At 43.1% G+C, this 15565-nt stretch overlaps 3 protein-coding genes across 5 annotated transcripts; all 3 read right to left on the bottom strand.

Moving 5' to 3' along the window:
- Positions 1-780: 780 nt before the first annotated feature.
- Positions 781-4321, bottom strand: LOC131886603 (uncharacterized). Of its 3 annotated transcripts, XM_059234989.1 has the most exons (7): positions 4074-4304; positions 3747-3952; positions 3288-3340; positions 2737-3216; positions 2461-2661; positions 1773-1940; positions 781-967 (listed from the first exon to the last, which is right to left on the bottom strand). In XM_059234989.1, exons 4-7 carry the CDS (start codon positions 2941-2943, stop codon positions 914-916), a joined length of 630 nt encoding a protein of 209 aa, XP_059090972.1. In that variant the 5' UTR covers positions 2944-3216; positions 3288-3340; positions 3747-3952; positions 4074-4304; the 3' UTR covers positions 781-913. The 3 variants fall into 3 exon arrangements, with proteins under 3 accessions (XP_059090972.1, XP_059090971.1, XP_059090973.1); XM_059234988.1 differs by lacking the exon at positions 4074-4304 and having other exon boundaries at positions 3747-4010; XM_059234990.1 differs by lacking the exons at positions 781-967; positions 1773-1940; positions 2461-2661 and having other exon boundaries at positions 2985-3216; positions 4074-4321.
- Positions 4322-5028: 707 nt separating this feature from the next.
- On the bottom strand, positions 5029-8691 carry LOC131886795 (putative uncharacterized protein DDB_G0286901). Its single transcript, XM_059235200.1, has 5 exons — positions 7277-8691; positions 6807-7193; positions 5970-6096; positions 5331-5884; positions 5029-5252 (listed from the first exon to the last, which is right to left on the bottom strand). The coding sequence occupies exons 1-5, from the start codon at positions 7452-7454 to the stop codon at positions 5029-5031; spliced, it is 1470 nt and encodes a 489-aa protein (XP_059091183.1). The 5' UTR covers positions 7455-8691.
- A 3397-nt stretch (positions 8692-12088) lies between these two features.
- On the bottom strand, positions 12089-13771 carry LOC131886291 (probable galactose-1-phosphate uridylyltransferase). Its single transcript, XM_059234580.1, has one exon. It carries the CDS (start codon positions 13447-13449, stop codon positions 12391-12393), a length of 1059 nt encoding a protein of 352 aa, XP_059090563.1. The 5' UTR covers positions 13450-13771; the 3' UTR covers positions 12089-12390.
- Positions 13772-15565: the final 1794 nt, after the last annotated feature.

The following is a 15565-nucleotide window of genomic DNA, read 5'->3' as shown; positions in this document are numbered from 1 at the left end:
CCAATCTGTAAGTAGTGGGCATCATCCCATGCTCTAAGTAGTCCCAATGTTCGGTACGCTTGCGTTTTAGGCCACCCCCACCCCGATTTGGAACAGCGTGTGCTTCTTGGTGTGGTTCCCCTATCACAAGGACAAGTGCAATCAATTGCGATGCACGGCTTGCACTCCGTCGATTATGACTGCGGATGTCGTGTGCAAGAGGGCTTCTCCCGATATGAAATCCACTCATAAGTGCATTCAAAACGTGAGTCTCAACCGATCAATTGAGTGTGTGTGTCCAATATTAGTATGATCACCGATTAATAACTTGTTACCGTCTGATCATCCTACAGGTGATGGGCGAGGGCCGTTGTAACTACTGTATTACCGACTTCTTGCACGCTTGAATGGGTGTTCAACAATAATATTGTTTCCATCGCCAATCAAATGAATACACTGTAAAAAAAGAGAATGTGCTATCATTCCCATCAGCATCGATGGCACCACCATCATCGTCATCTTTAGCACCCACAACGCCGATCTCATCCGCCTCGTTTCGTATGTCCATGGTAATTCCTTAATGATGGGATCCCGATGTTTGTAAAACAACCCTCCACTGCGATTGGACGCCAACTAAATATGTACGATTACCATTTATGGCCAACTTTTTTTTTCCACTGGATCCATAGTGTAACATCAGCAGTAAATAATTCAATAACGAGCATGTCCCGGAAAATCCCTCTTTGTGTTTGGCTCGCGTGTGCAATAAATGTAACTGTACGTACTTAGTATGCTGCTGATTCTTTGACTTCATGAATCGAGTGAATCGAGTGCCTGTATTTTGTTAGATATGTATATAATCAACAGCGAGACGAAAAAAAAATAAAATGACATTTTTTCTGGAACCACGCCACATGGGGAGGCGGAAAGAAAGTCATTTCTCCATAAACTCCACAATGCAATAGTTGCAGTAACCTTCGCCCATGGCCTGGAACAGGAAACAAAGCATGGATCAATCGAAAACGCAATTCTGAGAACAAAAAGAACAAGATCATTGTTCCGGTTGTGTTACGGTTGGTTGTCACAGCATAATAATTCACCATATTCATCTCAAGAATCTATCTGCATAAATGATCTGCCATCAAGTTGGCGTGGCTGGGGGTGTTGGCCCCATTGACGACATCCATTGCATTGGCTCTTCTTTCTCGGGCTCCTTTATTGTTTAATCTGCTTCCCTCAAATTCAAACTACCGGTATTCGCAGAGAGTTTGTTGATCCATTAGCATCTCTTCAGTCAGACTTTGGCCAGTTTTGGACCAAAAACCAAAATTCCTGATCAACCCTTTATTCCAGGGCTAGCCAGATCTACCATTTCCAAGTTTATTGGTGGATCCAATATCATATGAATATAAAGTTAAATGTATATCCTAAGTAATTTTTCTTGAACTGCTGGGGATTTCATTCCCAATAGCGGTGGCAAGTTTCGCAAAAACCACGATTTCTTTAAGCAAGGTTGGGAAGGGGTCCATTGGGCTAAGTTTTACGAAAGACTAGAATCGGATCGACTTCAAGACAACAAGCAAAAATATACTTTATTCCCATCTGGATTAACGAATAGCCAACATTAACCGAGACCATCTATCTCAATCATTTGTTCGACAACAGTGACGCTTCATAAATCTCGGCATACGGTATGCCTCTTTTTCACTTTAGAGCCAACATGCTCTGACAGGATCAAACCAAATTTACGTACATGTGTTTGAGAGCGAATAAGATCTTTGAATTGAACTTACCATTTGCATGCATCGATGAGATTTGGGCTTGTCCATGAGGCGACAAACGGCCTCAGCCAAGGCCACGGCCGGGGTGCAGGCCGTGCATCGGGCCTCTAGACAGACGTCGTCATCGAAAGGCCACCACTCAGTCTGGCAAGCGGATTCCCAAAACTCGGGAGACACCGTCTGAGGAATCATAAATTGAATTGACATTGAAAACAAACAGAGACTGTGGGATGATAGAAACTCCTACTGTTTGTGGGTTATACGCGTATCAAAATATGGGCTAGATTTCCTTTCATTCTTTAAACAAAAAATCCTTGTACAGGGTTGGGTGTTTTTATACGTCACGGATTTGGTCTATTCTAGCGTTTTGCAACACCATGGGATGTCAAGCGAGATTTTGCCATTGAATCGTTTATCTATAAGATTCAAAAGATTATCTTGGATAATGACACAAAACGGCTCTCAGTCTGACAGTTTTTTTTTTCAAAGAAGAATGTCTGGTCAGAACGTAACGATTAACTGATGTGCTTTATAAGTCATGTAGGAGTTATACATTTTTAAAGAAATATCGTCTTACTAAGTCAATCGCTGGTAAATGTATAAAGAAAAAGAAGCTGATAAAAGCAGTTGGACCCACAATAACTCCTGACCCTGTACATTGTGCACATATGAAGGAAACCACAATGATGAAATCAAATACCTCTTGTTTCTTGATTCCTAGCGGGTTAACGATCCCAATGATGTGGTCAGCGATTCCCATCAGTTCGGATGTTGAGTTAACCAGAGAGCCGGTCAAGGTGGCCGAGAAGTCGCCAGTGGTGTTGAAACCCAGATCTCGACCTTGCTGAATTTGCGCCATGGTCTCTTGAGCCGCAAATATTTTCTTCTCCTTGACAAAGTCCTGAAAAGCCCGAGTCAAACCAAAGCTGAGCTGTGGCGAGGACTTCCGAGAAAGACATTCGAAATTGGAGCCTACCTTCAGCATGATTGGGGCCATTCTATTCATGAATCGAGCGTATTCCATGAGGAAAGACACCCCTTGAAAATGATAACGCTCTGGAAAGCTCCGGAAGAACGGATTGGACGCCAAAAAGTCTCGGGTACAACCCTTGGGGGTGGGCTGAGCACCAACGGTCCAATGACTCCAATGTGAAACCAGGGTCAGGAGGAGCAATGAAAACATTTTGAACGGAAGGATTGAACACAACTGACCGAAAAAGATGGTCGCTACAGGTAGGAAATTAGATTTTGGAAATTGGCTTGGAGGGGCGCGCTATAAATCAAAATAGCCACAGACGAGAGCAAGATAGCATACAGATAATTGCCATTTATTTCGGAATGTTTCTCTGTTTCGAGTAAGGTAGGTCGGCATCGAAAAAGTCCGGTAGGACCCCTGGAAAAGCCGTTCGGAAAACCATCCACGACAAACAAAGCAATTCATCTCCACTCACTTGCCCTTTTTGAAAAGAAGACACAAATGCTATGGTTATTAGACTTTTTCCATCCATCCAATGTTGGAATCCTTACCCATCACAGCACAAATGGCCGAGTCCTGAACGGTTTTGGCGGCGATCATTATGCTGGAATAATGGGAACGGGGATGATTAATCTTCCAAAACACATTTGAAACTGAAATCATTCATGAGATGGGCGAGTATAAAACGATTAAATGCTTGGGAACTTCCATTCCGTGGCACTGTCCGGTGCATATGCATGTATTAAATTGCGGTTTAGTTGACTTCTGGTCTACATTACCACAGAATAATGGACAGTAATGTGGTGCGGTGATTTTTGCACTTTGTCTTTCAACTGCCAAAGAACTCTGGGCTTAACAGTGATCTCCGGACCAATACCAAAAAACAAACAGGATCCACCGCAAAACAGTAGTTACAACTCGCACATAAAGATAGGACGGCGTGGATATGGCCTATTTTGTACTTAAGACTGGAGCGAGAGAACCCTCGATTAGGAGTAGTACTAACATACCTCATGCCAAAGTCGATGACAGCACTGCAAAAGAGACCGTGAACAGTGAATGGGTCAGCGGCGGCATCAACGCAAGATCTGGACACGCTTTGGAACCAGTCGCTGTGTTCCCAAAACAGAAAGGCCCCTTCATCTCGGGGTTGGAGATGGGTTTTGGGCAAGAGCACGTCAGAGTGCGCCACTTGGCGTTCAAGATCATGCAAAAGCTGTTCAAAAGAGTGATCAATCATCATCGGCATGATACAAATGATCATGATAATTATATCCCGGCTGTCATGCACAATTGTGGCCAGTATGGATCCGACCGTTTAGTTTGGCAGCACTTACGAGTTTCCACGTGGTTGGTGCGAGGAAGTTGTTCGAAGTCGGTTGGGACGAGTCTGGCTGAGATATGGTGTGAAAATGTGATGAGGATGGTTGCTCGGGCTCCTTGTCGATCGAGGTGGATTTCAGGAAGTTCGCAATCATCGGATTCCCTGTGGGGGGAAAATGCGAAAAAATGGATTAATGGCTAAATGACGACGACGTCAGTCGGGGGGGATCGGTCGTCCGTGAAAGTGAGTGTGGAAGTCAGACTTGCCCTGCTCGTAGGAGTGGCCCAATAGTTGCGGTGGACGCTGGGCGCCATACCATTTCTTGAACGGTGCTAATTGAGATTCCAGGCGGGCGCTCTGAAAGCAAGGTCGATCCGTGATATCAACAACTGCTGGTTCAAAGGACGAACGAACAGCACAACTGTTCCAGCACGGCGCTTTTCGCACATCGGACAGACAAAGCAGCGTTTTAATTGATAATCAGGACAATTTCAGGGGGAACAGAACAATACATGGACGACGAATTGAATCGGCTTTTTTACCTTGAAGTTGGCCTGGCGAGAGACTCGTGCTGCTTGAGACAAGCATCCATTGATCACGCAGACAACGAAACACTTCCAGATGGAGGACGACATGGTGGTCTCTTCCCGAAGTCCAATGTAGTCAAATGGGATCTGATGGGTTTCTCTGTCTCTGGGTGTTGGCCATCCGGTCTATCTGACCATAATGAGACAACTGATTACCAATTTCCAACAGGAAAACCCCTCATCATCTACTATCTAACCCCTGTCGCTGGTTTTTCCTGACTTCACCTTCGAAATACGTTGGATGCGGTGCTAATGCTTTATGAAAAAAACCGACTTGCCTTGGTTATTGGTTAATATGGTAATGCCTGACATTGCATTTTATTCATACTCTTTCAACTTCAATAAGATAAATACGTCATCATTGGTAAATGGCCCACTACATTAGGATCGGTTACGATTTCTTCGCTTTTGGGCCCGCCCTTGTCGAAGAGAGTTCCCGCCGATGGGATTGCCCAAAGGCACGCCGTAATTTTGGCCCACGGGCTCAATGATAGTGGTGGTGGTTTGCACCCCGGATCCCCCGCCGTTTACATTATTGCCATTGAAATTCGTGAGATCGTCGTCGTAGATCACATCGTCGGTCGAATACACATAANCTCTTTCAACTTCAATAAGATAAATACGTCATCATTGGTAAATGGCCCACTACATTAGGATCGGTTACGATTTCTTCGCTTTTGGGCCCGCCCTTACATTATTGCCATTGAAATTCGTGAGATCGTCGTCGTAGATCACATCGTCGGTCGAATACACATAATCGCCTGTGTCGTCCACGATGGTAATCCCGTTGTTGTTGTTGTTGTTCAGGGTGTTGCCCTGGTTTGATCGGCCGTTATTATTAGTGTAGGTGGTCAAGGAGGGATTGTTCGAGGACAGAAATCCGTTGTTGTTGTTGTTGTTGTTGTTAAAGCTGTTGCTGTTGGGCAAGTTTCTATTAATAATTGTGGGCTGAGCATTGTTGGTGAACGTCGAGACTGTGGTTCTTATGGGGGATCCGTAGCTATTGATGGGTCGGTTATTGTTGTTGTTGTTTCCAAAACCGTTGTTGTTGTTGTTGTTGTTGTTGTTGTTACCGAAGCCGTTGTTGTTGTTGTTTCTAAAGCCATTGTTATTGTTGTTGGTATTGCCAATACCATTATCATTGATAAAGGTGGTAGTCGATCCAAAGGGAATAACGCCTAGTTGAAGGTTCACATTGTAGAAGGCTTGCGCTTGAGTACAATCAAAGTTGAACCACCTAAAACCGAGCCAGAGAAGAAGAGTCAAATACGTAGTTCCTCCCAAATAGGAACATGCGAACTGATACGAAATGTTGGTGTTACCAATCACAAATGAGGTAGGCCTGGTTGAAAATGGTTCCATTGGGACAAATAAATGACCATCCCTGTCCACCATCTCGTCCGCAAATGTGAAAGGACTGACATTGAGCATCCACATCAGCGTAATAACCTGAAACAAAGACCCCCGAAAAGTCTTAAACATTGGTTTGCCATTGACAATGAGGAAAGGCGAGGAGGGAAAGAGAGAGGAGGTAGTAAAGTGGGGGTTAAAGGCCGGATGTTAGTCTAGTACTTTTCTCCCAGGGGCCACCTTTACAGTCTCTTAACAAGACGTTTCTCATTCGATCTACTAATGGACGCCTAGAGAGTTCAACCTTCACAAAACAGGGCAGGTCTAAAGCTCAAAAAAAAGTGTCGAACCATACATACATGCAGGCATGTTAACGTTGGCCTTAAGAACATCCCATCTGTTGAAGTTTCTCGACCATGCCATTGGATGCAGAGTATCTCATTTTGTCTTCAGAAACCTCAACATGAGCGCGAGGAAGGTGTCGCTAGATTCTATTTGGCAATTCAACGACATGAACTGAAGATGAGATGAAGTGCTTCTTTCACCACGCTATATGTATCTTTTCAGTACTGAGAGAATTCTTGCCATTGATGAAATGTGGGTCACTCCTACCAATGTTTTGGGGTTGATGTCAAATGGCGTTCAAGAACACCCTGTTACCGTGGCTAAAGAAATCCGACTCCATTTACGGCTTAGTCGTGGAACACGGATGTTCCTTGCTGCTTCGACGTCTTCATCATCGACACAAACACAAAGTAGTTTCAACTTAAAAAGCTGCTCTGAATCCTGGTCAGTGATGATGATCTTACCGCCAAATATCTTGTCGCTACAATCGAAATTGGTGATTGGAGCTTGAGAGAAAATTGGATAATCCACGCCGGGCGTCCCGGGAACGGATCCACGGAGCATCTTTAGGTTCACTTCCTCCACTGATGGGCCACTCACCCCGCCGATCCCCACATTACCATTGAGCCCGCCCACAAAGCCATTGTTGCCATTGTTACCATTATTATTGTTCCCATTGAGCCCTCCTCCCAAGCCGTTGTTGCCATTGTTGGATCCACTCCCAAAGCCATTGTTGCCATTATTATTATTATTATTATTATTATTGAACCCATACGTGCCCAAGGGCGCCTGTTGATCGATGATTCCGTACTTGGCGAGGTTTTGGGCCTTGGCCAAGGCTGGCAAGAGGCCTGAGAAGAAATAGAAGTCACCATGCGGGCTTTTTGTTCTCTGTTTTCAGTCTGACTTGCGTTTTTTTTAATCGACAACTTACAAGCAGGCAACAGAAGGAGCACAACTGACTTCATGGTAGAGTTGTTGGTTCGAAGAGACTTGAGACACGACTGATTCTGATCCTTGGATTCTATCCCATTTATTGGTCTCGACAGATTGCTTCTAATTTGCCGGGTATGCGATTTGACATCATCTTCATTGAGGATATTCGAACGCATCCAACACCAACAGCAACACTAACGCCACCAACCCAGGGGGATAGAGGGGGGAGGAGGAGGGGATGTTATTCCGAGTAACTCAAGTATGTTCGTATGTAAGTAAGCGATCATTGGCATCATGATTATTCGTAATGATGATGTCTGCCTAGCAGCTAGCGCTCTTTACGCACTTCATTACTCCGTAGTAGCACGTTACATGTACCTACATCTCGCATGCACGAGCACCTGTACATACTACCCGCCATTGTGTGAAGGGAATGTACACACGCGCAATTTCCAACAACCAAACGTTATTACACCCAGATGCGTAGGAAAGGGTACCAAGATGATGGTGATGATGATGATGAAGATGATGATGAAACCCCCTTGCAGTAGAACAAACCCAGGAGAACCGTCGAAGATAAAGTCGTGTTTGATTGTGCCTACACGGCCTAACGAACTATTTGTCCAATACGATTGTCTGGGAAGACGGGTAGGTTCATTCCGTATGGGAATAAAGTTAATACAAGGTTTCCTTCCGTAATTGCCATCAATGCAGCATTATGGCATTGGCCCAAGTTTTCTCTCATCATCCGAATGGGAATCTAGCAACTTTGGACATCATGAAGCTTCAGTGCTTTTTGCGAGAGCCAATATGTTATTATTACACGGCATACTGGTACTCGACTACATGTACGAAACGGACGAAAATAGAACACTCATTCAGGGACATGTGTTATGAGGCCGTGCGTATGTGTCAGATTATTCATATGGAGTTGCCCCTGTTCAACGTCTCCATTGGGGCACTTACTTGGTACGAGGCAATTATCATTACCACTGTACTTGAAATCATTTCCCCCTTCCTCAAAAATCATGTCAATTCAAAGAAGGAGACAAGTGACGGTAAGTAATATAAAGGCTTATGAGTTTGTGCTACGGATAAAGTGAATCTAACTCGGGGTGAGATGTCAGTCTTGAACACTTCTGAATGATTGGTTGTGTACAAGATTCGCTCGACTTAGACTCTTTTTTTTTCACCAAAACCCGTTGGCCCGAATTCGTAGAATTTGGACATATTACGAAATACCATGGCATTGAACCCTTCTTCAGAACAGTGCAGTAGGAGCACGATGGTATTGAAATATTTCCAGCACTGTTCTGTCATTTAGAGGCATCATCTGACTTCCATCAAACCATCAAAGGCCTTCAATTGTTCACCTAGCCTGAAAATGAAAATGGGTTTAGTGCAACTACAACTAGAGTTATTAGTAGGGAGGAGAGAGGGATTTGAAATATTGACATTCGTGCTAACCCAACAACATGACTCACTTCTCTTTGATGGGGCTCAGAATGGTGCAACCAAGTTTGACTCAAGTTCTAAAGCTTTGTTTTTTAATTGAGTTAAATATGCTTTTTTAGTTTAGGTCAAAATAGGTATATCTTAAGATTCAGAATTTACAAACTATGGATTTGGCGTGCGTACGAATACCGTTGATATCATACTAGTAAACTAGTGTTCTTTCGTTGTTTGATTTTTGAAATGTTTTCGCATCAATGTCACGCAAAATGACTAGATGAAGATCTGACGTCAGCACAGTTGTGTAAACGGTGCCGGATATGGCGGGCGAAGATATTATTATTTTAACGTTAGCATTGGATCGCATTTGGGCTTTTTTGGCCGTGCAATCTAGTTCATAATTATCGACGAAAGGGCATGAAAGGGATTAGTTCTTTAAACAAATTCAAGTTCAAATATTCGCACGGAATACGAAGGCGTTGATCCAGTAGCATCTTTGAAGTCAGACTTGGACAAGTTTTTGACCAAAATTCCTGATCAGCCCTATAATCAAAGGCTAGCCAGATCCGCAAACACTTATTCGCGAATAGCATGTCAAAATTGAAAGGTAATAAATAGACGAATTATAACCTTTCATTTTAATAATACTGGGTATTACATTCCTTGTAGCCGTTAGAAAAGCCCGTGAAAAACCAAAGGTACCGTCACACTACAATTTCGCTCAAATATGCTTACTTCATGGGGATGAACTAATACCAAGGCTGAGCTCTTTTGGCGTACTATCAGTCGGGTAAAATAAGGACTTTTAAACCCAATTAATAACATAAGGAAAAGCCCTGTTTCGAACTTCAATCAATCAACGCCACGTCCATATCTTTTCTAAATTCGACAAAGGGATCAATTATCAATTTGTATCTGTTGTGTTATAAAACATCTTCATTCCATAACCATCCAGACAATGTACCAAAGAGGCTCTCAGACTGGGTAGTAGGTTTCTTCATGTTTGGCTGAATGTTGATGTGGCGTCGTTCGTTCATTCACTTCGTCTTGTTCGTAGTACATTACATGAAATTGGGAGTTGGTAGGCTTCTCAGGCCTTGTCAATTCACATGGGAACAAGCATGCGTAGTGCACTAAGTACATTCCGATCCATGGAAGGGGATGAATGTGGATGGATCGATAGGTTGGTTGGTTGGTTGGTTGGTTGGTGGGTTGAGGTGAAGGATCATGATCATGATCGTCATCCAATGCCACGTGCCCAATGATTGACTTGATCTTGAATCTTGACATCATCACGGATCCGAAGATGTACCTATGTACTTACTGCTTCATGTAGTAGGTAGCGTACTTTACCGCCTGGACGGATTCAATTCAATTATTCTCCGCTCGGAATTGACGCAATTGGGCATCAAAAACGAGCAGTGCAGGAGCACCCTCTCCCCAATTGAGAGAATGAGCAACAAGGCGTTTCGGATTTCCTGTCCTCCCTTTCTTCGTATAGGAATACAATTTGCGGTGACTGTGCGCTACGTGGTGGATTCGAACACGTGGAAATCATTAAGCCATCGAGCGGACGGCCCACTCACAGACCGACAAGGAATACTACTACGTACATACCAGACAGACGTTTCATCTGATGAGCAATCAATGCTCAACTTCTGGAAGTACGAAAAGTAGTCCTAGTGCCACTCATCCCAAGTGCTACTCATTCCATGAAATAGAGCGAGTGTTGGCGCTACTTTTTCGGTCCGTCTTCAATGATCTCAATATCCGTCCGTCTCCGTTGCTCCGTGCTCGGTGGCTGCCCCTACCTAATAGAGATTGACTCGATTAATTGTCCGCCCTTGTACGCACGTACGTAACTACATACATGTATGTGCGAGTACGCGAACTTGTACCCACAATTTGAACATTCCCGGGTCATGATGTATGTCCTTCCGACGTCAGGCAGTACACAATCAGAATCTCTTGATTCGAGTTTGAAAGCAGGTTTGTCCTCAGGAGAGGGGTGGATGCATGCACGAACCCTTGGAAAATTATGCCGGAATACCTATGTGAAAACTCTCATGAAAGCTAGGTGAGGGCTTGGGCATCAAGATGGAAAATTGGCAATCTGTTGGAGGTGCAACTGACATCGCTTTGTCGCGATTCTTGGCGTCTTGCCCTTGACTGGTTGTGGCCTCAATGACTTTGAATTTACTAAGTTAATGTCCGTACACAGGGCATTTCCTAGCTCGGTTCAATAACTGGCGTCCACAGGGGAAAACGACTTCAACTCCACGACTTCACCCCGGAAAAGTGTGAAATGTGAAATGAGAACCCTTTTTTCTTGTTCAATCGTGGAGCAGATGGGTTGGTTTTTTTCGTTGTTTTCCAGTTCTACCCTTGGAGGTTTTTCTACAATTGATCGTTAGGAAGATGGAGTTGATTGCCGCACTTCATTCGTGTGCTTAGTCTTTTAAAGCCATCTAGTACGTATAGGTATAAATATATTTCTTACGTTTTTTTTCTTGGCCTGATTTGATTTCGGTCAAGTGTGAAAAGCACATTCCCAAATAATTCCCATTTTTCGTCCTCAAGAATCTTTGTAGAACTATAAGATCTAAGAAATGATATGTTGAGGAAAATGGGGGTTTACATTGACAATACCATGAATGCCCATAAAATTGTGAGGAAGAACCAAATTCATCCGGGTTTTGAGCTCAATTGACAGGATGAAAATGTGTCGTAGCTCAATGAGCAGATAATTTTGGCTCCAATATGGCTTTGAAATATCTAATCCCTTTAATGAATCTTGGGCAAGTATCCTTGAGAGACGTTTTTATCCACGATTAAGACGATATCAAAAAGTGTTAGACATCGACATGATACTCGAGGGGGGGTGAGGTTAAATTCATTCTTCAAATGCCAATTTCATCAATAGATGACACCAAATGAATTGCAAAACTAGAGAATTGCTAATTCTCTAAAGTATCTTGGTTGCTTTGGTTCGTCACAAAATAAAGAACAATAATTGGGCCAACACGTTAAAAATTGAAGTTTTCTGTCACATGGTCTAGCTAGCAACAAAAGCCAGTAGTCTACGGGTTAAAGACCACCCTGGGCGCATGTAAAATGTTCATGGTTGTTCGTACTTGCAAATCTAGAGAAATTCCTCAGACATTACCAAATCTAGAAGCACTTGGCAAAAAGAGTAGCGTCACTCCGTCCAATTTGTTTTGAGTCAAACAGAGAAACTTTAAAAGTGGTTATTGCAATGAATAATCTTAAAATTGGCGATCAATTATGACATTTGATAGTTCTTGAAGATGGACGAAGGAACCTATTCGCGCTAACTGAGAAATGAGATAAATGAGAACACATTTTGCCACTATACAACTTCTATATTGCATAATCTCTCATTTACTATTTGATTCATAGACTATTAAAGCTTCGTTGTTGATTGTACCTTTAATTTGATTTGAGTGTCAATAAGGCCCCTGACAATATTTATTAGCACACTGTGTCTGGATGAATTCTTGGAGTCTCTATAAAGCCAACATAGGGACTGAACTTCTGGCCAAGACTGACATAGGGATGAAGTCTCTCTTCAATACAGCTCTCTAGTTGGCATGAGGTTGAACATGTATGCCATATCAAGCAAAGTATCACTAAGATGGGCTAAGCTTTCTGTGCTTTGTAGTGAACATTGGGCAAGTTCCTTAGTTTTTCGGCCGCTTGTTCCGCCGTCAGATCCCGTTGGGAGTTGGCCAACATCTCGTAACCCACCATGAACTTTTTGACAGAGGCCGACCTCAACAATGGCGGGAAATAAAGCCCATGGAGTTGCCAATGGTCTTGAGATTGGCCTTCAAATGAAGGTCCGCTGGGAGCACCGTGAAATCCCATGGAGTAAGGGAAACTGCATTCAAAGAGATTATCATATTTGATCGTGACTTGCTTCATAACATCGGCCAAGGAGCGCCTCAAAGGCGGGTCCAGGTCATTCATACGCTTCAAGTGACGAGTCTTGGGTAAGATCATGACCTCATAAGGCCACACGGCCCAATAGGGCACCAATCCCAGCCAATCATCATTTTGAACCACGATCCTTTGGCCATTCGCCACCTCTCTTTGAGCGTAGTCCAGCAACATTGGGCGAGAGTGCTCCTCAAAATAGGCCTTAAAATTTGCATCCTTGACCCGAGCCTCATTGGGCAGGAACGATGAGGCCCAAATCTGGCAATGCGGATGCGGGTTGGAACATCCCATGGCGGCACCCTTGTTCTCGAAGATTTGCACCCAAGCGTACTGAGCGCCCAAGGTCCGGGACTCCTGGACCCACTGATCGATGACCTTTATCACGTCATCCAAGGTCATGATTGGAATGGTCACATTTGACTTGGGATGGAAGCACATGACCTTGCAGGTTCCACGAGCCGCCTCACACCGGAACAAAGGATCACTCGACGAGGGCGGGCTCGGAACATCCTCCAACAGGGCGGGGAAGTCGTTGGTGAAGACAAAGGTTGAATCGTAGACGGGATTGACGGCCCCGTTGGGACGAGTCACGCCCGGACAGAGCGGGTTATTGGGGTCAAATTCGGGTCGCTCCTCTTCCTGGCTTTTCTCCACTTGACCGCTCCATGGGCGCTTCATGCGATGAGGTGAGACCAAGATCCACTCACCTTTCATGGGGTTCCATCGAATATGTTGGTGTTCCTTGGGATCAAACTCCATTTTTGTTCTCAACTCCTGAGCTTTTGCAATGGTCAGCTTTATCTATCATATGTCCTCAATAGGTCGGACAGGTTGCTGAATTTGTTCCAAGTTGCGAGTCTGGAACAAACTCGACAGCTGATACTCTCATGTGGGAAAGCACCTTCGTCAGATGAGTCGAAAACTTGAATAGACACGCTTGTGACACCTCGTTATCTCTAGTTCAGAATCACACTCGGAAAGGAAATATTTAGCCAATGTTGCCAAACGTTGGCACCATTTATTTTCCAATTCGTTTTGTGGAAGGGTTGGATGACATGGCTGTCTGTCTCTTATCAACGTTGATAAAATGATGATAACAGAAATAATTAAGAGAGATATGCTCTATTTGCAAGACCAAGCCAAATTTTGTGACACAGACGACCTATATTTCTCACTCACACACACACATACTCACACTCATATGTTGAAGAGAAAGTCGGTTGAAAATGGGCAAAGCAAAAGAATAAGATCTGTCTAATTAAGCGAGAAACTCAACTCTCAAAGCTGAAGCCAAAGTTATAGGTATTTAAAGGTGAAAATAAACATTATATAAGCAGGGTAAGGCTCGGAAGAATAATAGGTAATTCAAATCCATTGCTGTTCTTATCAAATAAGTAGCAAAAGTGCGACTGAAAGTTTGTACGTAATTTCTTTTGATATTGTGATGGTTTCTGAGGCCTCGCCCAGTTTTAGCTTGCATAGAACTTCGTTTTTACTTGTATGAAAAGAGGCAATCGAGTCCTAACAATCCTTTTAACGGTATCAACTAAATAGATTTTATCGCGTTTTTTATGCGGTTGAATTGGTAAAGCAAATGCCACGCAAAGACTTTGCAGGCTTCTTCGCTTGGCCACAACAAGCTTTTCGTTTCATTGTAAGATCCTATAAAACACACCCGAATATTTCTTTATGCAATCGGAAATCGATTTCTAACGTGTTCAATTAAGAAAATTTGAAAGTGATATATAAATTAAATGAGTATGTCACGACAAGTTTGGCCTTGTTGTTATGTTTGATTACCTTTTTTACTATGTGAGTCATTGAAAGTTTTTCATAACACATAGTTTCATAAACCGGTCATTAATCTATTCAAGTGTAAAAAGTGAAGGCCCAATTTTACGATTTCATTAGTTTAGGGCACCTACGATTTTGATACGATTTGTGAGTAGGTATGTATTAAATCAGTCGCATTGCTTGTACGTTCAAGATTCTAAACGAACACTTTTTGAACCAAATGTCATTGACATATATATATTAGCGATTTCGGCATAGAATTATAGTTGATTAGTTGTTACACTTTCCGTGATCCTAGTGGGAATTACTTCTATTTTTGCATATTATAAACATACAGTAAAAATCGGATAGCAGCTTTGGGGCCGTGAATTTCTGCTCTTTTGTTCGATGTGTTCTTACACCCGATGCTCCAGTTCCGCGACTCCAGATGCAAAACTAATGACAAGAAACTTATTTTTAAGCTATAATTTGACGTAGTTTTACGGTCCAAACAAAATGCAACCATAAAAATCGACAAAAACGAAACAAAATGCAAAGAGGGCACTGTGTTGGCTGTATGTTTACGCACCAAATACGTAGATATTTGTCACAGAATTACATACTGGCTATGAAGTTAGAAAAAACCAAGAGTTTCCAAAGGAAGAACGTTTGACTCCTAACTTTGTGGCAGCCTCGGTCAGGCTTATCTTGGACAGCTTGTCAAAATCGGCAAGGAGCTTTTGCTTCATTGTGGAGCGCGGGAAATAACAAGAAATATTTTGCCGCCTTCAATTCTGCTCCTATATCCGATGTGGCCCAAAAATATTGTGCTCTTATATCCGATGCTACTTTACTATACTTCGGGGATTCACAATCCTGCTCTTATATCCGATGCTCTTATATCCGATTCTTACCGTAATTCCCTACGACCAAGCGAGTAATAATATTTCGTCATACTACTAGTTATAGGTGTGGCACTAAACATGGATAGCTTAATATTTTTTACTTCTCACACCTCCATTACATTACAATTCACTTTTTGAGTCTTTGCCAGTATTAGTAAACCTGACCGAGTTCAATGTAGCCGATTTGATGGCACCTG

The sequence above is a fragment of the Tigriopus californicus genome, chromosome 9 (genome assembly GCF_007210705.1).
Source record: "Tigriopus californicus strain San Diego chromosome 9, Tcal_SD_v2.1, whole genome shotgun sequence".
NCBI classification, from domain to species: Eukaryota; Metazoa; Arthropoda; class Copepoda; order Harpacticoida; family Harpacticidae; genus Tigriopus; species Tigriopus californicus.
Note: the sequence above shows the minus strand (reverse complement) of the source record. Positions and strands in the feature narration are given on the sequence as shown.